The following is a 15127-nucleotide window of genomic DNA, read 5'->3' as shown; positions in this document are numbered from 1 at the left end:
GGACAGAGAAACATCAGGGTACATAGTGAGGGGAGAGAGCAAGAGAAGAACAGGTTGTGCGTGAAAGCGGGAAAGAGAGCGGAAAAGTGTGAAAACAAAATAGATGGAAGGGAAGAGTGCAGGATACTAACGGATTGCTGGAGAGAAAAGAAAAAAAACACGCAGAAGAAGGAGAGAGAGAAATATTATTAGAGAAACGGGTATGCCAGTGAAGAAGTGGAAAGATTAACATTAAGAGAGAAGGGAGGGAATCACAGAATCCAGGTACAACAGGGAGTATGATAGGTGTGTGACCGAGGATGTTCCGGTGTACCTGGGGAGGGAGAATGCGAGAGAGAGAAAAATGATGGCGAGATTCAGATGTGGGAATGAAGAGAGAGAGAACAGGTATTGGACGGAAGAAGAAGAAAGAAGGTGCAGGATGTGCCACGAGGAAAGAGAGACGATCGAACATATGTGGAGCGGATGCGGTGAAATGAGAGAGAGGGAGAGAAAGGAGGCTCTGTAACTAAACAGCACTTATTCACATCATTTTGATGTTTTTTATGTGGAGCGGCAAGCATAAATTTTATATTCAGTTTTCACGCCTACTTCGACTACAGTTATTTAGAATAACCCTGTATAAATGATTGTTTCATCGCAGTTGGCGTTGGTGACGTAGTTGAATGTGCTGCAAGCTTCATAACATGAGTGAGACTAGTATCGCCGATAGGTGCCGCTACCGGCGGTAGTGGAAATTTGTCTACTAGTTTGTCTAACCTTGCGAGACTGGCGGCACATTCAAAATTTGTGTGGGTTTTCAACGCCAACTGCGATGTCCAATCGTAAAATAATCCGCTCGTAAGTATTATTTAATAAGAGAGATGGACAATCAAGTTCAACAATACCACCACGCATCACACAACCATTACATCACATGTTCAAGAACATAATCTAGTTTTTGTGTTATCATTAGTAGATATAGCAAGAAGGAATAAAAATATATTTGATGATAATCATTTAATACCTGAAACAAAAGTGAAAATGAAATGCTTTACTAGATTAAATAAGACTGTCTACAAACATTAGAAAGCTTTTTTAATCATACGGTACAATGGTCCATTCTGATCATTTAACAAAACAGATGGGCAATCATAATCAACAATCCTCCCATTATCCAATATGTACCAATACCAATACCTTGTCGCATTCACGAATATAATCCAGCTTGTGAGTTATCATGAGGACTGTACAATTAGCAAACATGCTGTCATTCTACATTTACCTCATAGATGTCACTGTAATTTTTTTGTACTTTGAACAAATAATGCAGTCGAACATAAAATATTGTATGCAACTCGTCCATAATGGTGCTTTATTGGACTCTTCTATTTTTGGTCTCGCTCGCTGCGCTCGCTCGTCCATAGACTCGACTCGTCCAATAAAGCATTTCATTATGGACTTGTTACATAAATAGCTATTATCTTCAAGCGGTCGAAAATCGCGCCTTTGTGTATCTCCATAGAGACGGCTAAACTGTCATTTTTTTCTGAGCGGAGTAGAAGTACTTCAACTCCTAGAAGTGTCCCATAGGCGAGGCGGCTCGAGCGATTCAAATGTAAGTTCATTTGAAATATTAGAAAGCTTGTCTGTATTCGTACCCTGTAGTTTGAAGAGAAAAATTCATTCATTTTGAGAGACTATTCTTAATTGTTGCACGAAACGCTAGTCATCTTGTAAACGTAATAAATTTTATATCGATGATTTAATATTGCAAACATCTTTAAGGACATAAACAAATATTATTGAAAATAACTGATTTAAAACTTTTACCACGAGTTTAATGCGAATGTGCTTCTTGATGTATTGTCATGGCGCGGCGTCAGAATCAGAAAACTTCTTCCCACTTTTCATATTTTTAAAACAAGGGAAATAAATTGACCCCATACTAAACACGGCTCCTCTTGTGTGATTTATTTCCTTTCGAATTTCGGAACACTCGGTATTTGCTGTTATCCGAAACTTAAGAAAAATGAATGAAACATAAGAGTGCTAATATTACAATTAATAATTTCATCTCAAGTTTTACTAACAAATATGTTTTTGCACGATTTTTTTAAATCTTCGATTAGTTCTGATTGAGACAGGTCAAGATCAAAGGTCATTCACTTTATACAGCGGAATCACTTAATATCAAACGAATCGATTAAGTACAACATCATTTTGGAATTCGATGTCTTAGATCTTGCAGGGGTTATAAATCCTAATTCACGACTAGCAGGTAATGTTTAAGCAGGGTTGAATTGTACATTTCGTATATTTGCATTGTCTTTGAACCCAACTATTGTGTCTGTTAATCGCTCATTATATGCAATAAAATTTTACGACCTACAACGAAATTGAGAAAACAGTAACAGAAATGGTTAGCGAGTGTTCGCACTCTAATATTTTTTCAATAGAACAACAGGAATATTTTACAAGTATTTAGACCACTTTTAATTAAATATTCCTGCTTCACAAATGTTAAAACTGGTAAGGGAATATAATAAACATTGACAGTAAAACTGCTGTTGCGAACGTATAAAATCTAAACGTACAATGCAAGTGGAGGTATTTTAAGACAAATCAAGAAGAACAAGAATACATTGCAAAGAAACCAAAGAGTTATTTATTGTGGTCATATTTTTATTTAAGGTAAATCTGAAAAACGTTGTAAAATTCCATTTTAAAATAGAACCGAAAACAATATAAAATTAGGAGAAAAGTGAAAAGATTGCTATTGCGTTTACGTAATTATTTGCATAAATAAATGTATTGCTTTAGCCTTCAATTCGCAATTTATCACAGTTTGTCACAATTTATCTCCAACATTTTTTATTTTAAGAGTGATCCAGCAAAATAGTAGTATTATTTCTCTTATTAATTACGTATTTTGGCAAGTTTATAGATACTTTTCTCTTTATTAGAGAATTCAAATTTAGAGTGGTGAGTAGATTTAGAGAAATCAAGTACAAAAATGAACAAATTTTACGATATCAAATACATAACATCGAACTATGAAAAATGTAATGGTCTTTACTTTTGAAACCACATTACATATTAACAAATTACATGTCAATGTAGATATCTTTTAGCCAAACGTATTTCCCTCCGTCAAGGTCGCAAGGACAGTAGACGAAATTGTTACTTTTTCTCCACTTGGAGTTCCTATGTCACCGCCACTAATTGGAACCGGCAATACTGTTTCTTTCAGTGTAGTCTTAGCCGTTGAAATATCAATGAGGAATTGACGAAAGCCATTTTCGTCTAAGGTGTAACCAATGGTGCGAATGTAATAACCTCCAGTGTTTCTTTTAAAATGTTCTCCAAACTGTCCCTTAATGACTGGACTAGCTTCGTTGCCGTTTTTGTTCAATTTCCCTTCCTCATAACGGCCGTTGTAGCTGAAGTAGTCGGTGACTGTTCGCAATCTAAAAACATTTCAATCGAATGAAAAGGGGAATTTTTATCGTGGATTTCTATCACTTTAAAATAAACGGTCCTGGTAGACCATTCGTTATTGTATTCATGTCTGAAAGTTTTGCTCTATCCGTAAGAATCTGGGGACCTGGCAAACCAAGTTTCTTATAGTCTACTGGAGGGCCGAATTGTGTAATTGTTTCGTTTAAGAAATCCTGATCTTCTGCCATACTGTCGTCTACGACTTCTGGAGGTTGTTCTTGACCGTGGACAAAGCAAATGAAGGATAAAAATACACTTAAAGTGAGCTGTGAAAAAGAATACCTTTTTAGAATGTGGAATAAACTGCTTATCACTAAAAATAAGTCTACATTAAAGTAATATTAAAACTTAAAAACAAAAAGAAAATTGTCCTTTGACTCTCAAGGTGGAATTTTCTCCGATCATTTCTAACTCTCCTTTTTCGTACCGCGCAATGTAAACAAAATATTTCGTGGTTGCTCGAAATCTACGACAAATGAACTCGCTTGAAAATTGTTCAATATGAATTTTATTACACTTACTCAAAAGAATAATTTTCCGAACTATCATTTTCAAATTTTGCGTCCTGTGTCACACTTAGCTCAACCTTAGTTAGATCAGGTCCAGGCAAACCGAGTTTTCGTAGTTTCGAAGAGGACCGTAAAGTCATGCTTTCGTCGAGAGTGTAACTATCTTCGTCTTCACTGTCTGGTTGCGTTGTGCTCTCTTCACAATTACTGTTAGTTGCGTACAGGAACAGTATAGCGAGGACTGTCTGAAACTACACAGTTGGTTGTTACAAATAATAAAAATAAAAAAGAATAAACGTTACCACATTCATGATGTTTAACGTCTGTCTGTGAATACAAAGAACTCGTTTCTGGGCAAATCACCTCGCTCTCATCCAAGAAATCGTTACGATTTAAACAAAAATGTGGTTTTGAAAACTTGTAGGTAAGGTAGTCGTCCTTAATTTTTTTTTTGCTGAAGACGACTTCCAGGTTGAGGGTGCTGCTATCTATCGATATGGAACTAATACACTGCTACAACGCTCTTGCTTTTGGGAACAGAATTTTGCATTTATATTATTGTACTAAATCGTTTTGTTGAAATTCTCTTCAAATTATCAAAAGTAAAGGAAATAATAGAAACATAGAAACAATAATTGTATGAAGTACAAAATCTTTAAAGAGAGAAGAAACACAATAAGTTATCGAAAGTATTAAGAATAGTTTCCAGAAAATAATGAATATAAACGGAAAGTTAATAAACAAAGGCGAAAAAAATAGTAATTTATTATACGAGTTTTATAAGACACCATTTTGTCGCACGCGTTATAAAGCAAACAAGTGCGACAAAATGGCTTATAAAACGAGTATAATACAATATTTTTTCTATTTTGCCCCTTAAATTAAAAAAAAAGTTCAAAACATAATACTAGGAAAATTATATTTGGCAAATATAAGGGTTGGTAACGCTGGTAAATAGACGAACAATTGAAGTTTTGAATTTAAAGTGTCGTGAAATGCAGTGATCACGTTGATCACGTAGCAACAACTCACTATGAGTCACTGCCAACATTAAAAATTTAAGTAAATGTTCCTGAAACGCGTATCGAAAAGAGCTCCCTTTCGAAACCCGTTTGAGTGTTATACTGTGTTATAGGTGCAAAATAGAAAAATTAAATTATAGAACTGATACTGGAAAATAAATAGTGCCAAAATACGACACATACTTGTATGTATGTTTATGTAAGGGATTAACTGGATCAAAGGAAACATCAAGATAGAAATGAAATCAAAAGAAAAAATAAAAACTCAAGGAACCTCAACGAAATCAAGAAATGTTGTGGAAAAAAAATTGCAAAAACTGCTATATGCTATTTACTGATGGTTACTGTTATTACTCTTACCTTTTCGAATTGCTTATTTTTTGTGTTGATGACAATTAATTTTACAATTGCAAATGTGACGAAACGTCCATTTTGTTTAAAATGAATTGACGTTTCCGTCTGTCTACGTTATTAAATATCAACCTTACAATGCAATTTCCCCTGATTTCTGCTTGGAAAGTAAAAAACACGACGTGCGGGAAATCGTTGTTTCCGCACTCCGGGAACAACCGGGAAATACCGATTTTGAGGCTATGAGTACAGAAACCATTATTTCAGAATCACATCCCAAATTGGAAGAAATCTCCCTTCATGAAAAAAATTAAAATTTGGGAAATGAAATTTTAAATGCACCTTATCAAATCTTGGAACATCATTCAAGTGTGCTACATATTTTTGTAATAAAAGCAGTAAACAGTTAAGCGGAATTATTATAGTTTTCTAAATAGTAGTTTATTTGACACATTTGTGCAAGTTAAAAGAATATACATATTTTTCTTTAAAAGGTTCTTATGAAGGTAGATGCTATGCTGCAGCAATTATTTATAAATAACACAGGTTCTACAATATCTCAGGAATGAAATAATGGTACCGTAGAACAATATACAACGGAATATGGAAACAAAGTAAGTAAATTACGTGAAAACAGAAAGGTAGCGTGTCGAAAAGTTAAAAATCGTGCTTGCAGCACCGATTCAGATAGTGGTCAAAAGTGTGAGACATTACCAGAATTTCCACATATGTCCGCGGATGAATATCAAAATGCCAAGATTACATTTTTGAATGATTTTTCTAGAGTTAACATTTTCGATATAACTAGAACAAAAATATCCAGGGCAAAACAATCATTTCGACTTACGGCTAGTAAATTTGCTTTATACTGACACTGCAAATACCGTATGTACACTTCTGTTCACTGAAAAAGCATACACTTACATTTTGCTTGTGTAAATCAGATTTATCATTACCTGATGTCACTGTCATTGTTAGTGCCAGGTAATTGAAATAATTCGATTTCAGTTAGTAAAAGTGTCCTCTGATGTTACTGTTATCAACATTATAGGTATTATTCTTTATTTTCAAGGTTTATTGTTGGTTTGGTATAATCAAAATTCGTTTGTAAATTCTTACCTGATAACTTAAAATGGGTAAACATGGAAACAAACATCAAGTAAATTTACCCAACCAAAAAATCGCAAAAATCTCTCTCAAGACTTGTATGCTTTTTTCGTGAACAGAAGTGTACAAGAAATTTTGTATTGAGAAAAATCATCCACTCGAAATTCTGTAACAAAGCCACCATTACCTACATAGAATTTAAAATGAAGAAATAGCGATAGAAGCGATTGTTCCATTGCAGATCTATTTTCATTTGGGGCGCATAATACGAGCATACCTCCAGTTAATATTATCGGCAAAACTTCTTAAGAGTTGCAATAAATAATTATAAATTCTAAGAAACAACATCATCAGTAATGTTTAACATACAAGAATCTTTTATAAATAAAAAATTTCCAGGTTCGTTACCCTTGCGTTAGACAAGCTTCGAGTTTTCAAAACATCTTGAAGTCTTATTAAATGTTTTAAAAACTGAGATTGAGCTGTTTTAATCTCCGTTGAGCAAAGGTTTCATTAGTTTCATTTAAAAGCGCTGTCACTGTTATAGTTTAAGGTGTTTGAACAAATTAGGTTTTAAATTAAGTTAGTAGGTCAATCCTTACTGATTTTAGAATGACAAATATGTATTTTGAACACAGCAGATAATTTTTATTTTTGTTTATTTTGACTTGATCACTATTAGTCCCATATTTGACATTAAATTATTATTTCAAGAACTTGGTCTAGCCAATACTTCCACCATTTAACGTGATTAACAATGTTGTAGAAATCGACACTTTCCCTCCAAATGGTACAATTTCTCCCTCCTCCTCTTCTTCAGATAATGTTTCTTCTTCTTCTGTGCTTACAGCAACAGACAGGTCAATCAGAAACTGTCGATATCCTTGCTCATCCAATTGGTAGCCAACAGTACGAATGTAGTACCCTCCAATTTTCCTTTCGAAATGTTCACCGAACTGTCCTTTAACTACTGATACTTCTAAATCTTCGATGTTTTTTATTCCGCCAACTTCATAACGACCGTTGTAACTAAAATGTTCAGTTATTGTCCTTAACCTACAACAAAACGTTATGAAATAAGAAGACAACAAGGTTTACTTTCACCTCAAAGTGTAATTGCCGGTACTATTTGTTGCAATCATGTTTTCCATTGAGAATTTATCATCGTCAGTAAGTAGTTCTGGACCTGGTAAATCCAGGTCTGTGTAATTGTAAAACAGACCGTATTTGGCAAAAGTTTCATTCAGAATCCTGCTATCTTCATCGTCAACTTCTGGATTGATGGTCGATGTTTGTTCGCATGGGCAATACAATGTAATAACACTTATCACACTTGCCAGAATCTGCGATATGGAAAACAAATTTCAGTTAAATGTGGCTGTCAAATTACTTTTAGAGTAGAAGCAAATCTCAAACTTTTAAGGTTTTTTTAATGTCAAAATATGTTGTGATATAATAAAAATAGCAAGCATATAATTTACCAGTTTCATGATGACGTGTCTGTTACCGTTGCACTCACTTGATCATGAAACTCAAACTAACAGGTATTCGAAGGATGAGATTTAATTATCTTATTACACGCACATCTTTTGTCTGTGAATGTACGCAAGCAAACATGTTTTTGTATGATCATTCCAAGTATATATTTTTTATTAACATTTATCACGCCCAAACGCTTTAGAGCGTTGGAGTTAGTTTTAAATGTACCGAACCAGTTTTTTTTTATAAACAACTTAAAGGTGATGTTAACGAGAGTAAAGTTCACTCACCTAAAGAGATTACTTTTAATTCCGATCTTCAGTCACTAAAGTTGATGTTTTTGTAACAGTCCGAATAGGTTCCATAAATTAAGATTTTTAATTTTTAAAATAATTTCAACGAAATGTCTTAAATACCGTTCATTTGCAACGGAAATGTAAATTTTATTGATACCTTCGTCGGCAAAAGTGAAAATGCAGGTACGCGTCCGGTCCAAACACAACACAAAGATAACAGTTTCCATGGGAAAAGAAACTTTACAAAATTTACTCGTTCGATAATTTGGGGAGAAGAGTTAAATTCAGGAGATACTTGAAATAATGAATTTGATGTTAGTAGGTTTCAGATTGAGAGAACCACCAAATCAATGTTCATTAGGTTAATTTACTTTTTTTTTAGCATTCTCAAATTTGTGGCATATTTGTAATTAAAGGGCGAGAATTGCAAATTAGAAACAGAGCGCTTTATCGTAAAAAATGACTAGAATCGTTTGCACTTGTAGTCAGAAAAGTAACGAAGCAAAGTAGAAAAGGAATCGGTAGAAAACACAGACAACAGGGTAACGGTAAAGCCAGGTAGTCGTAGAAATGAGAGCTGTGAGTGAGAGAGAGAGAAAGAAAATTATTAATTAATTAGAACAGTTTTGGGGAATCAAACCAATGGTAATGTAGAACAATTATCAGAAGTAGCAGATCCACGGAATTTAGATGCACGACATGGCAATTGCGTAATAAGCATCTTCATTTGTTTCATGTTTATTTCTGTTTGTTTCTTGATGCAGTTGGTAGCAACCCGAAAATGTTATTTCAAAAGTTCTAGAGATATCGAAAGGTGTCGCGATCGGCGTAAGTTACAAGTAAAGTAGAACCGAGCTGATTGGTCACTTTGGTCAAGTAGGGGTTGCGAAAGTGGGTTGCGCCAAAAATGATAAAACGGGAAACAAGGGCTTCTGTGATTCACTCGGGGTTTGATCTCCAAAGTAGCCCGAGGTACGTTCAGTACTTTCTGCAGTTATTTCTGTGACCACGTGTTTTACAATTACAAGGTAAATTATTTCTCTAATTCTTGTACATTATTTGTAGTCGCGATTTAATTAGTCAAACAGCGCTTCGTTCTTTATCGTGCTAAAGTAAGATTATATTATTCTCTTTGAGCGTGACCATGTGGCTTTTTAGAATCTTGAATTAAACTCTTTATCGCGAAGTATGTGATTTGCTTGCACTTACCGATTGGGGAAGCGTGTTTTCGCCAAGGCGATCTATTATAAAATTATTATAAAATATCTTCATTAATTATTCGTTGTTCGGGAGCCTTCGTCAAATCTAAATCGGATCACATAGTTCGCAGCTCAAACTCGTATAATGCTGTTCGCGCCAGAAACTTCTGTATTTGCCCAGCTTAGTCATTTATTCTGAGTCAGATCTCAATTCGTAGGCCGCGAGTCAAATCTACTTGAGACAAATGTCCACCAACTTCTGTTATTAAATTAATTTATTTATTCCTACCATTTGTTGGGACCGAGCACCACTAAGGTACTATATCTTTAGAAGGTAGAGGTCTTCCATTATGTCGTGAACCAAACCTGCGCGAGGGCGGAGTCAGCTAGGGATAAAGTGAACTCTAAAAACATCATCGTTCGAAAATTCTCAAAATGAAAATGTTTCAATTAAAAATATTTCTCAATATCATAATTATTGAAATTTGATAAAAAATTATTTGTTCAAATTAAAGCCAAAAAGACAACAAAAACTCAAGGAAACACAACACCAGTACCACTCGAAAGCCAGACTGAGAATGAAAATATTTGTCTAATGTTTTTGGGTCGCCCAGTATCTAACGCAAGGAACAAATTTGGCCGTTCTGCGCTGGTTCACGAGATAATGGAAGACCTCTAGCGCCATTCCGCTCCACAATTTTTCGGCTCGAAATTAAAAGACATGGCATTATCGATAAATTTTGTGAGTGTGACAAAGATAGAAGTATACACAATTTTGAGGGATGTTTGTATCGAGTCAAACAGATTCTATCTTTGTCACACTCACAGGATTTATCGATAATGCCATCTCTTTTAATTTCGAGGCAAAAAATTGTGGAGCGAATGGCGCTACCTTCTAAAGATATAGTACCTTAAGCACCACCAGACAATATTATTTGTTAAATAAAATTTAAGTGAAGTGTGCTCAGTCGTTTTAATTCTATTTTCAGAAAAACTTTCCGAAGGTATACGGCTCTAGTGTTTTAAAGGCACTTTTTCGCACGTATTTTAGTGTCAGAACAGGGATTATGATTCAGGTATAATAAAAACTATTTTACTAACGCATTGTATACATTTTATAACTTTATTTTAACAGTATTAAGCACAAGTATTAACTAAAGAATACTTCTATGAATTAAAGTCAAAAACGCCAGTTACGAACCTGTTTCTTTCATCCTTATTGTGGTAGGTCAACATTAATGTTAATTTTTTTATCACGTGTTGCTAATAATCCTGTTTCGAACCGGTTTGTTTTGAAATGTGTATTTTTATTTTATAGGCGTATGTATTTGTCATCTTCTGTAGGCAAATTTTAATAAGCATGACTTGGAAAATACTCTTTAAAATTCTTAAATTATATCACTTTACACCCTCAAACCTTTAATTTAGGTGGTATCACTTCTGTAGGAATTTTATGGATTATGGACATTTGCCATTCAAACTGACAATATTTTATTATTTGCACTGATAAGAAATTAATAATTCCAAACAGATTTTTACTATCACTTCAACCTAAATTTCCTCCACTTAATGAGGCAAGCACTGTGGATGAAATACGAATTTTTGGTCGACCCACAAGGAAGACATTACCAGGGACCGGCCGATATTTAATCACAGCGGTTGACAGATCCAACAAGAACGTCTTGTAACCATTTTCGTCGGTCGTGTAACCCACAGTCCTAACGTAGTCACCACCTTTTTCCCTTTCGAATTTTTCAGAAAATTGTCCTTTGACCCTCAAGGTGGAATTTTCTGCGATCATTTGTAACTCTCCTTTTTCGTACCGCGCAATGTAAACAAAATATTTCGTGGTTGCTCGAAATCTACGACAATTGAACTCGCTTGAAAATTTTTCAATATTAATTTTGTTGCACTTACTCAAAAAAGTAATTTCCCGAACCATCATTTTCAAATTTTGCATCCTGTGCCACACTTAGTTCAACCTTAGTTAGATCAGGTCCAGGCAAACCGAGTTCTACGTAGTTTCGAAGAGGACCGTAAAGTCTGATACTTTCGTCGAGAGTGCGACTATCTTCGTCTTCACTGTCTGGTTGCGTTGTGGTCTCTTCACAATTACTGTTAGTTGTGTACAAGAACAGTATAGCGAAGACTGTCTGGAACTACACAGTTGGTTGTTATAAATGGAAATTATCTAGAATGACTTGAACAAATTTTTGTTGAATAAAAAAGAATAAACGTTACCATATTCATGATGTTTAGCGTCTGTCTGTAAACACAGAGAACTTGTTTCTGGGCAAATTACATCTCTTTCATCCAAGGAAACGTTATGATATAAACAAAAATGTAGCTTTGAAGGTTACTAGAAATTCGTTTTTATTTTCTTTTTTTTTATTTACGTTTAAAACTTACAAGCTAATCCTCTTAATTATTTTTAGTTCATGAGTTCATGGTTGGTGTTGCTGGTGTTAAATCAAAAATAAAAAATGTTTTTCCTCTTGGGAACTTAATCCGGGGACATACTGTATATGCCATTTACTGGCGAATGATGATTATATGAAAAAATTTGCAAACTTGTTAAAAGAGGATAAGAAGATATTATTATCATAATTCACAGATATTTTATGAAAAAGAGAAGTACAGTCATGTTCAAATAAATCTGGGACAACTTTTTTTTGCTTTTAAATGTGACTTTAAGCAGTTAATTAATTAAAATTTAATTTAAAAAAATATTTTGGTTAAAATTAATAATTCAGTGGTTGTTATTTTATTATCATTAGTCATTTTGCAGTAAAATTGCTTTGAAAAGTATAATCACTTGTCAACTTTTACAAATAAATGAAATCTGCTATTTGTTCTGGCAGCAAAAAATCAATGGAAATGTTCAGATTTAACTGTACATAAAAGTATGGATAAATTGAAAAATGAACAACAGGGTTATTATAAATGATTGTCAGATGAAGAGAGAGTGGAAAAGAGAGTGGTGCCGGACAGCCAAGATGGATTCAGAAAGGGAAGGGGCACTATGGACAATGTGTACATCCTGTACCATTTAGTAAAGAGCGAACTGAAGAAGAAAGAGGACAAATGATGAGGATCCTGGGAAAGGAAGAGTGAGGAGAACGAGTGAAAGTGGGAAGAAAGTAAGATAGAAAGAGTGAGCGGGTTCAGGTACTTGGGCACACCTTCAATGAGAGAGTGACGGACAAGGCGCAAGTGAGAGAGGTAGTGAGGAAGGCGAACAAGGTAGTTGGATGCGTTTGGGGAATAGGAGACAGAACGTAGGGAGGTGAGTTCTGGAGGAGAATGATGATGTTCGAGAGCATGGTAGAGAGCGTGCTGATGTACGGAGCTGAGATCTGGGGATGGAAGGAACGGAAGGAGGTGGAGAGAGTGCAAGAGAAATATTTGAGATGGGTGCTAAGAGTGGACAGAGAAACACCAGGGTAAATAGTGAAGGAAGACTGCAAGAGGAGGAGACTGAGAATGAAAGAGGGAAAGAGAGCGGCAAAGTTCGAGGACAGAATGGACGGAAGGAAAGAGTACAGGATACTGTCTGAGTGCTATAGAGAAAAGAAGGTGAGGAAGTGGAAAGACTGAGAGCGGACGTGTGCGGAGATGAGCGAGAGGGACAAAAATACGGCAAGCAAGAAAGAAGGGAGAGAATCAGAGAATCCACGTACAACAGGGAGTATGAGAGATGCATGGCAGAGGATGTTCCGTTGTACCTGGGCAGAGAGAGTGCGAGAGAGAAAGAGAGAATAGGTATTGGACAGAAGAAGAAGAAGAAAGAAGGTGTAGGATGTGCCGCGAGGAAACAGAGACGATCGAATACACGTGGAGTGAATGCGGCGAAATGAGAGAGAGGGAGAGAAAGGAACGGGGAGAAATACTGAATGAAGACGGAAGGGAGATAAGATGGATAAAAGAGATATGGAAGAGGAGGGAAAGAATAATAATAGAAAGCCCGTAGGGCCAATAAATCATATAGTAGTAGTATAAATGATTGTCCCATTGCAGTTGGCGTTGGTGACGTAGTTGAATGTGTCGCAAGCCTCACAATATTAGAGAGACTAGTATCGCCGATAGGTGGCGATACTGGCGGTAGTGGAAATCCTAGTAGACTAACATTCAACAATACCACCACCCATCACACTGCCATTACATCATATATTTAAGAACATAATCTAGTTTTTGTATTATCATTAGTAGATACAGCAAGAAGGAATAAAAATATATTTGATGATAATCATTTAATACCTGAAACAAAATTGAAAATGAAATGCTTTAAATAAGACTGCAAACATTAGAAAGCTTTTTTAAACATACGATACAATCATAATCAACAATCCTCCCATTATCCAAAACCATCACCTTGTCACATTCACGAATATAATCCAGCTTGTGAGTTGTCATGAGGACTGTACAATTAGAAAATTTTTCTCGAACAATTTGAAATATCATTTCTTCACTGTCACGATCCATGTTCGCTGCCACTTCATCCATAATAATGATTTTGTTATTACGAACAATCGCTCTAGCCAGACGAAGGAGTTGTTTCTGACCCAGACAGAAATTTGCCTCAGCATTACTTATTCTGTGGTCCAGATCAGAAAACAACTTTTAGATCAATGTTCTCACGTACTGTTCCAGTAAACAAAACTGGATCCCGAACAATTCCAGATACATTCGACCTGAGAGTGTCCAACGGAAGAGTTGCGACGTCGACACCGTCTATAAATATTTTCCCCTCCAATTTATACATTCGCAAAAGCGCGGAAATCGTTGACGATTTCCCGGATGCGGTCCTGCCGACAACGGCGACAACTTGTTGAGGTTCAATCGTGAAATTTAAATTGTGCAAGACGTAATTACTGGAATCGTATGAAAAATAAACATCACTCTGTGAAGCCAGTCTTCTACGAACACACCACATTTGTACTCGTGTGCTTGTTTCGTATATTCCAGGATTCGTTCGACTGCTGTCATTTCATTTGCGAGTCTGTGACATCTGCGAAACCCGAGGTCAAGGCTTCTTCTGAAAAGAACCACCTGTGAAAGGATAAAACCAACATGTGCTGCCGATTTAACTGAAAATAAATTTCAGTGTAGTCATTGTAACGGATTATAATTACTTGTTGTATCACCGTTAGTAGCTAGGGGTAGTATTAACCATTAGTATTACCATTAAAGATATAACAAAAAATCTCGTAACGAAGATGAAAGTTCTCAAGCAACATAAATAGAGGTACGACGCAGAAGCGTATAAGTCTTGATGCCTGTCGAATTTCTCGCACAGTATATTTTCTACTTTGGAAGATCTTATTGTCGATAGTCCTTCTGCTGTTTTACGTCACCAATGAAGGAACAATGAGCTGCGGTTGCAGCCACTAATACGTACTCGAAATTTCCAATCGCTTTAAAGCTCTTCCAGTCTTCAAATAAAATATTGCCACTTGGTAATTTTATTTCGTCTTTCTTCCAGCTGATTGTAACATTTTGAAGTTCTTCCACTACATCCTCCTGTTGTACGAATTTTACTGTTTGATTCTTTAAAACAATGACACCATCAGCGCGACTAACGTGTTTTGGGTTCTGCGTAACGAGGACGACTAATTTATGTTTTAAAAATTGTTTGATACTTTTTTCGAAGACGTAGTCTCCGGCGAGTACATCTAAGTGAGTTA

At 35.5% G+C, this 15127-nt stretch overlaps 5 protein-coding genes across 9 annotated transcripts in view; 1 reads left to right on the top strand and 4 right to left on the bottom strand.

The window, feature by feature from the left end:
* The window catches only part of LOC138130067 (adenylate cyclase type 6), a 366957-nt gene that overhangs the window by 206088 nt on the left and 145742 nt on the right, over nucleotides 1–15127 (top strand). The window lies entirely within an intron of this gene.
* The window catches only part of LOC138130068 (ATP-binding cassette sub-family C member 4-like), a 105221-nt gene that overhangs the window by 76823 nt on the left and 13271 nt on the right, over nucleotides 1–15127 (bottom strand). The gene's annotated exons all lie outside the window — the stretch shown is intronic.
* Nucleotides 3029–3709, bottom strand: LOC138131413 (uncharacterized). Its single transcript, XM_069048399.1, has 2 exons — nucleotides 3505–3709; nucleotides 3029–3449 (listed from the first exon to the last, which is right to left on the bottom strand). Exons 1-2 carry the CDS (start codon nucleotides 3666–3668, stop codon nucleotides 3110–3112), a joined length of 504 nt encoding a protein of 167 aa, XP_068904500.1. The 5' UTR covers nucleotides 3669–3709; the 3' UTR covers nucleotides 3029–3109.
* On the bottom strand, nucleotides 7104–8241 carry LOC138131412 (uncharacterized). The gene is made up of 3 exons (XM_069048398.1): nucleotides 7951–8241; nucleotides 7574–7812; nucleotides 7104–7525 (listed from the first exon to the last, which is right to left on the bottom strand). Exons 1-3 carry the CDS (start codon nucleotides 7957–7959, stop codon nucleotides 7192–7194), a joined length of 582 nt encoding a protein of 193 aa, XP_068904499.1. The 5' UTR covers nucleotides 7960–8241; the 3' UTR covers nucleotides 7104–7191.
* Nucleotides 10560–11826, bottom strand: LOC138131735 (uncharacterized). The gene is made up of 3 exons (XM_069048919.1): nucleotides 11685–11826; nucleotides 11361–11602; nucleotides 10560–11305 (listed from the first exon to the last, which is right to left on the bottom strand). The coding sequence occupies exons 1-3, from the start codon at nucleotides 11691–11693 to the stop codon at nucleotides 10990–10992; spliced, it is 567 nt and encodes a 188-aa protein (XP_068905020.1). The 5' UTR covers nucleotides 11694–11826; the 3' UTR covers nucleotides 10560–10989.

Source organism: Tenebrio molitor, chromosome 5, assembly GCF_963966145.1.
Source record: "Tenebrio molitor chromosome 5, icTenMoli1.1, whole genome shotgun sequence".
Classification (NCBI taxonomy): domain Eukaryota; kingdom Metazoa; phylum Arthropoda; class Insecta; order Coleoptera; family Tenebrionidae; genus Tenebrio; species Tenebrio molitor.
This window is presented reverse-complemented; position numbering and strand designations above follow the sequence as displayed.

Excerpts from the sequence above, each read along its gene's own strand:
- LOC138131413 (XM_069048399.1), bottom strand. The coding sequence starts at position 3,668 with ATGGCAGAAGATCAGGATTTCTTAAACGAAACAATTACACAATTCGGC. Across the intron at positions 3,450-3,504 it reads CCAGGACCGTTTATTTTAAA|ATTGCGAACAGTCACCGACT; the intron begins GTGATAGAAATC and ends AAATGTTTTTAG.
- LOC138131412 (XM_069048398.1), bottom strand. Across the intron at positions 7,526-7,573 it reads ACCGGCAATTACACTTTGAG|GTTAAGGACAATAACTGAAC; the intron begins GTGAAAGTAAAC and ends GTTTTGTTGTAG.
- LOC138131735 (XM_069048919.1), bottom strand. Across the intron at positions 11,306-11,360 it reads TCGGGAAATTACTTTTTTGA|ATTTCGAGCAACCACGAAAT; the intron begins GTAAGTGCAACA and ends CAATTGTCGTAG.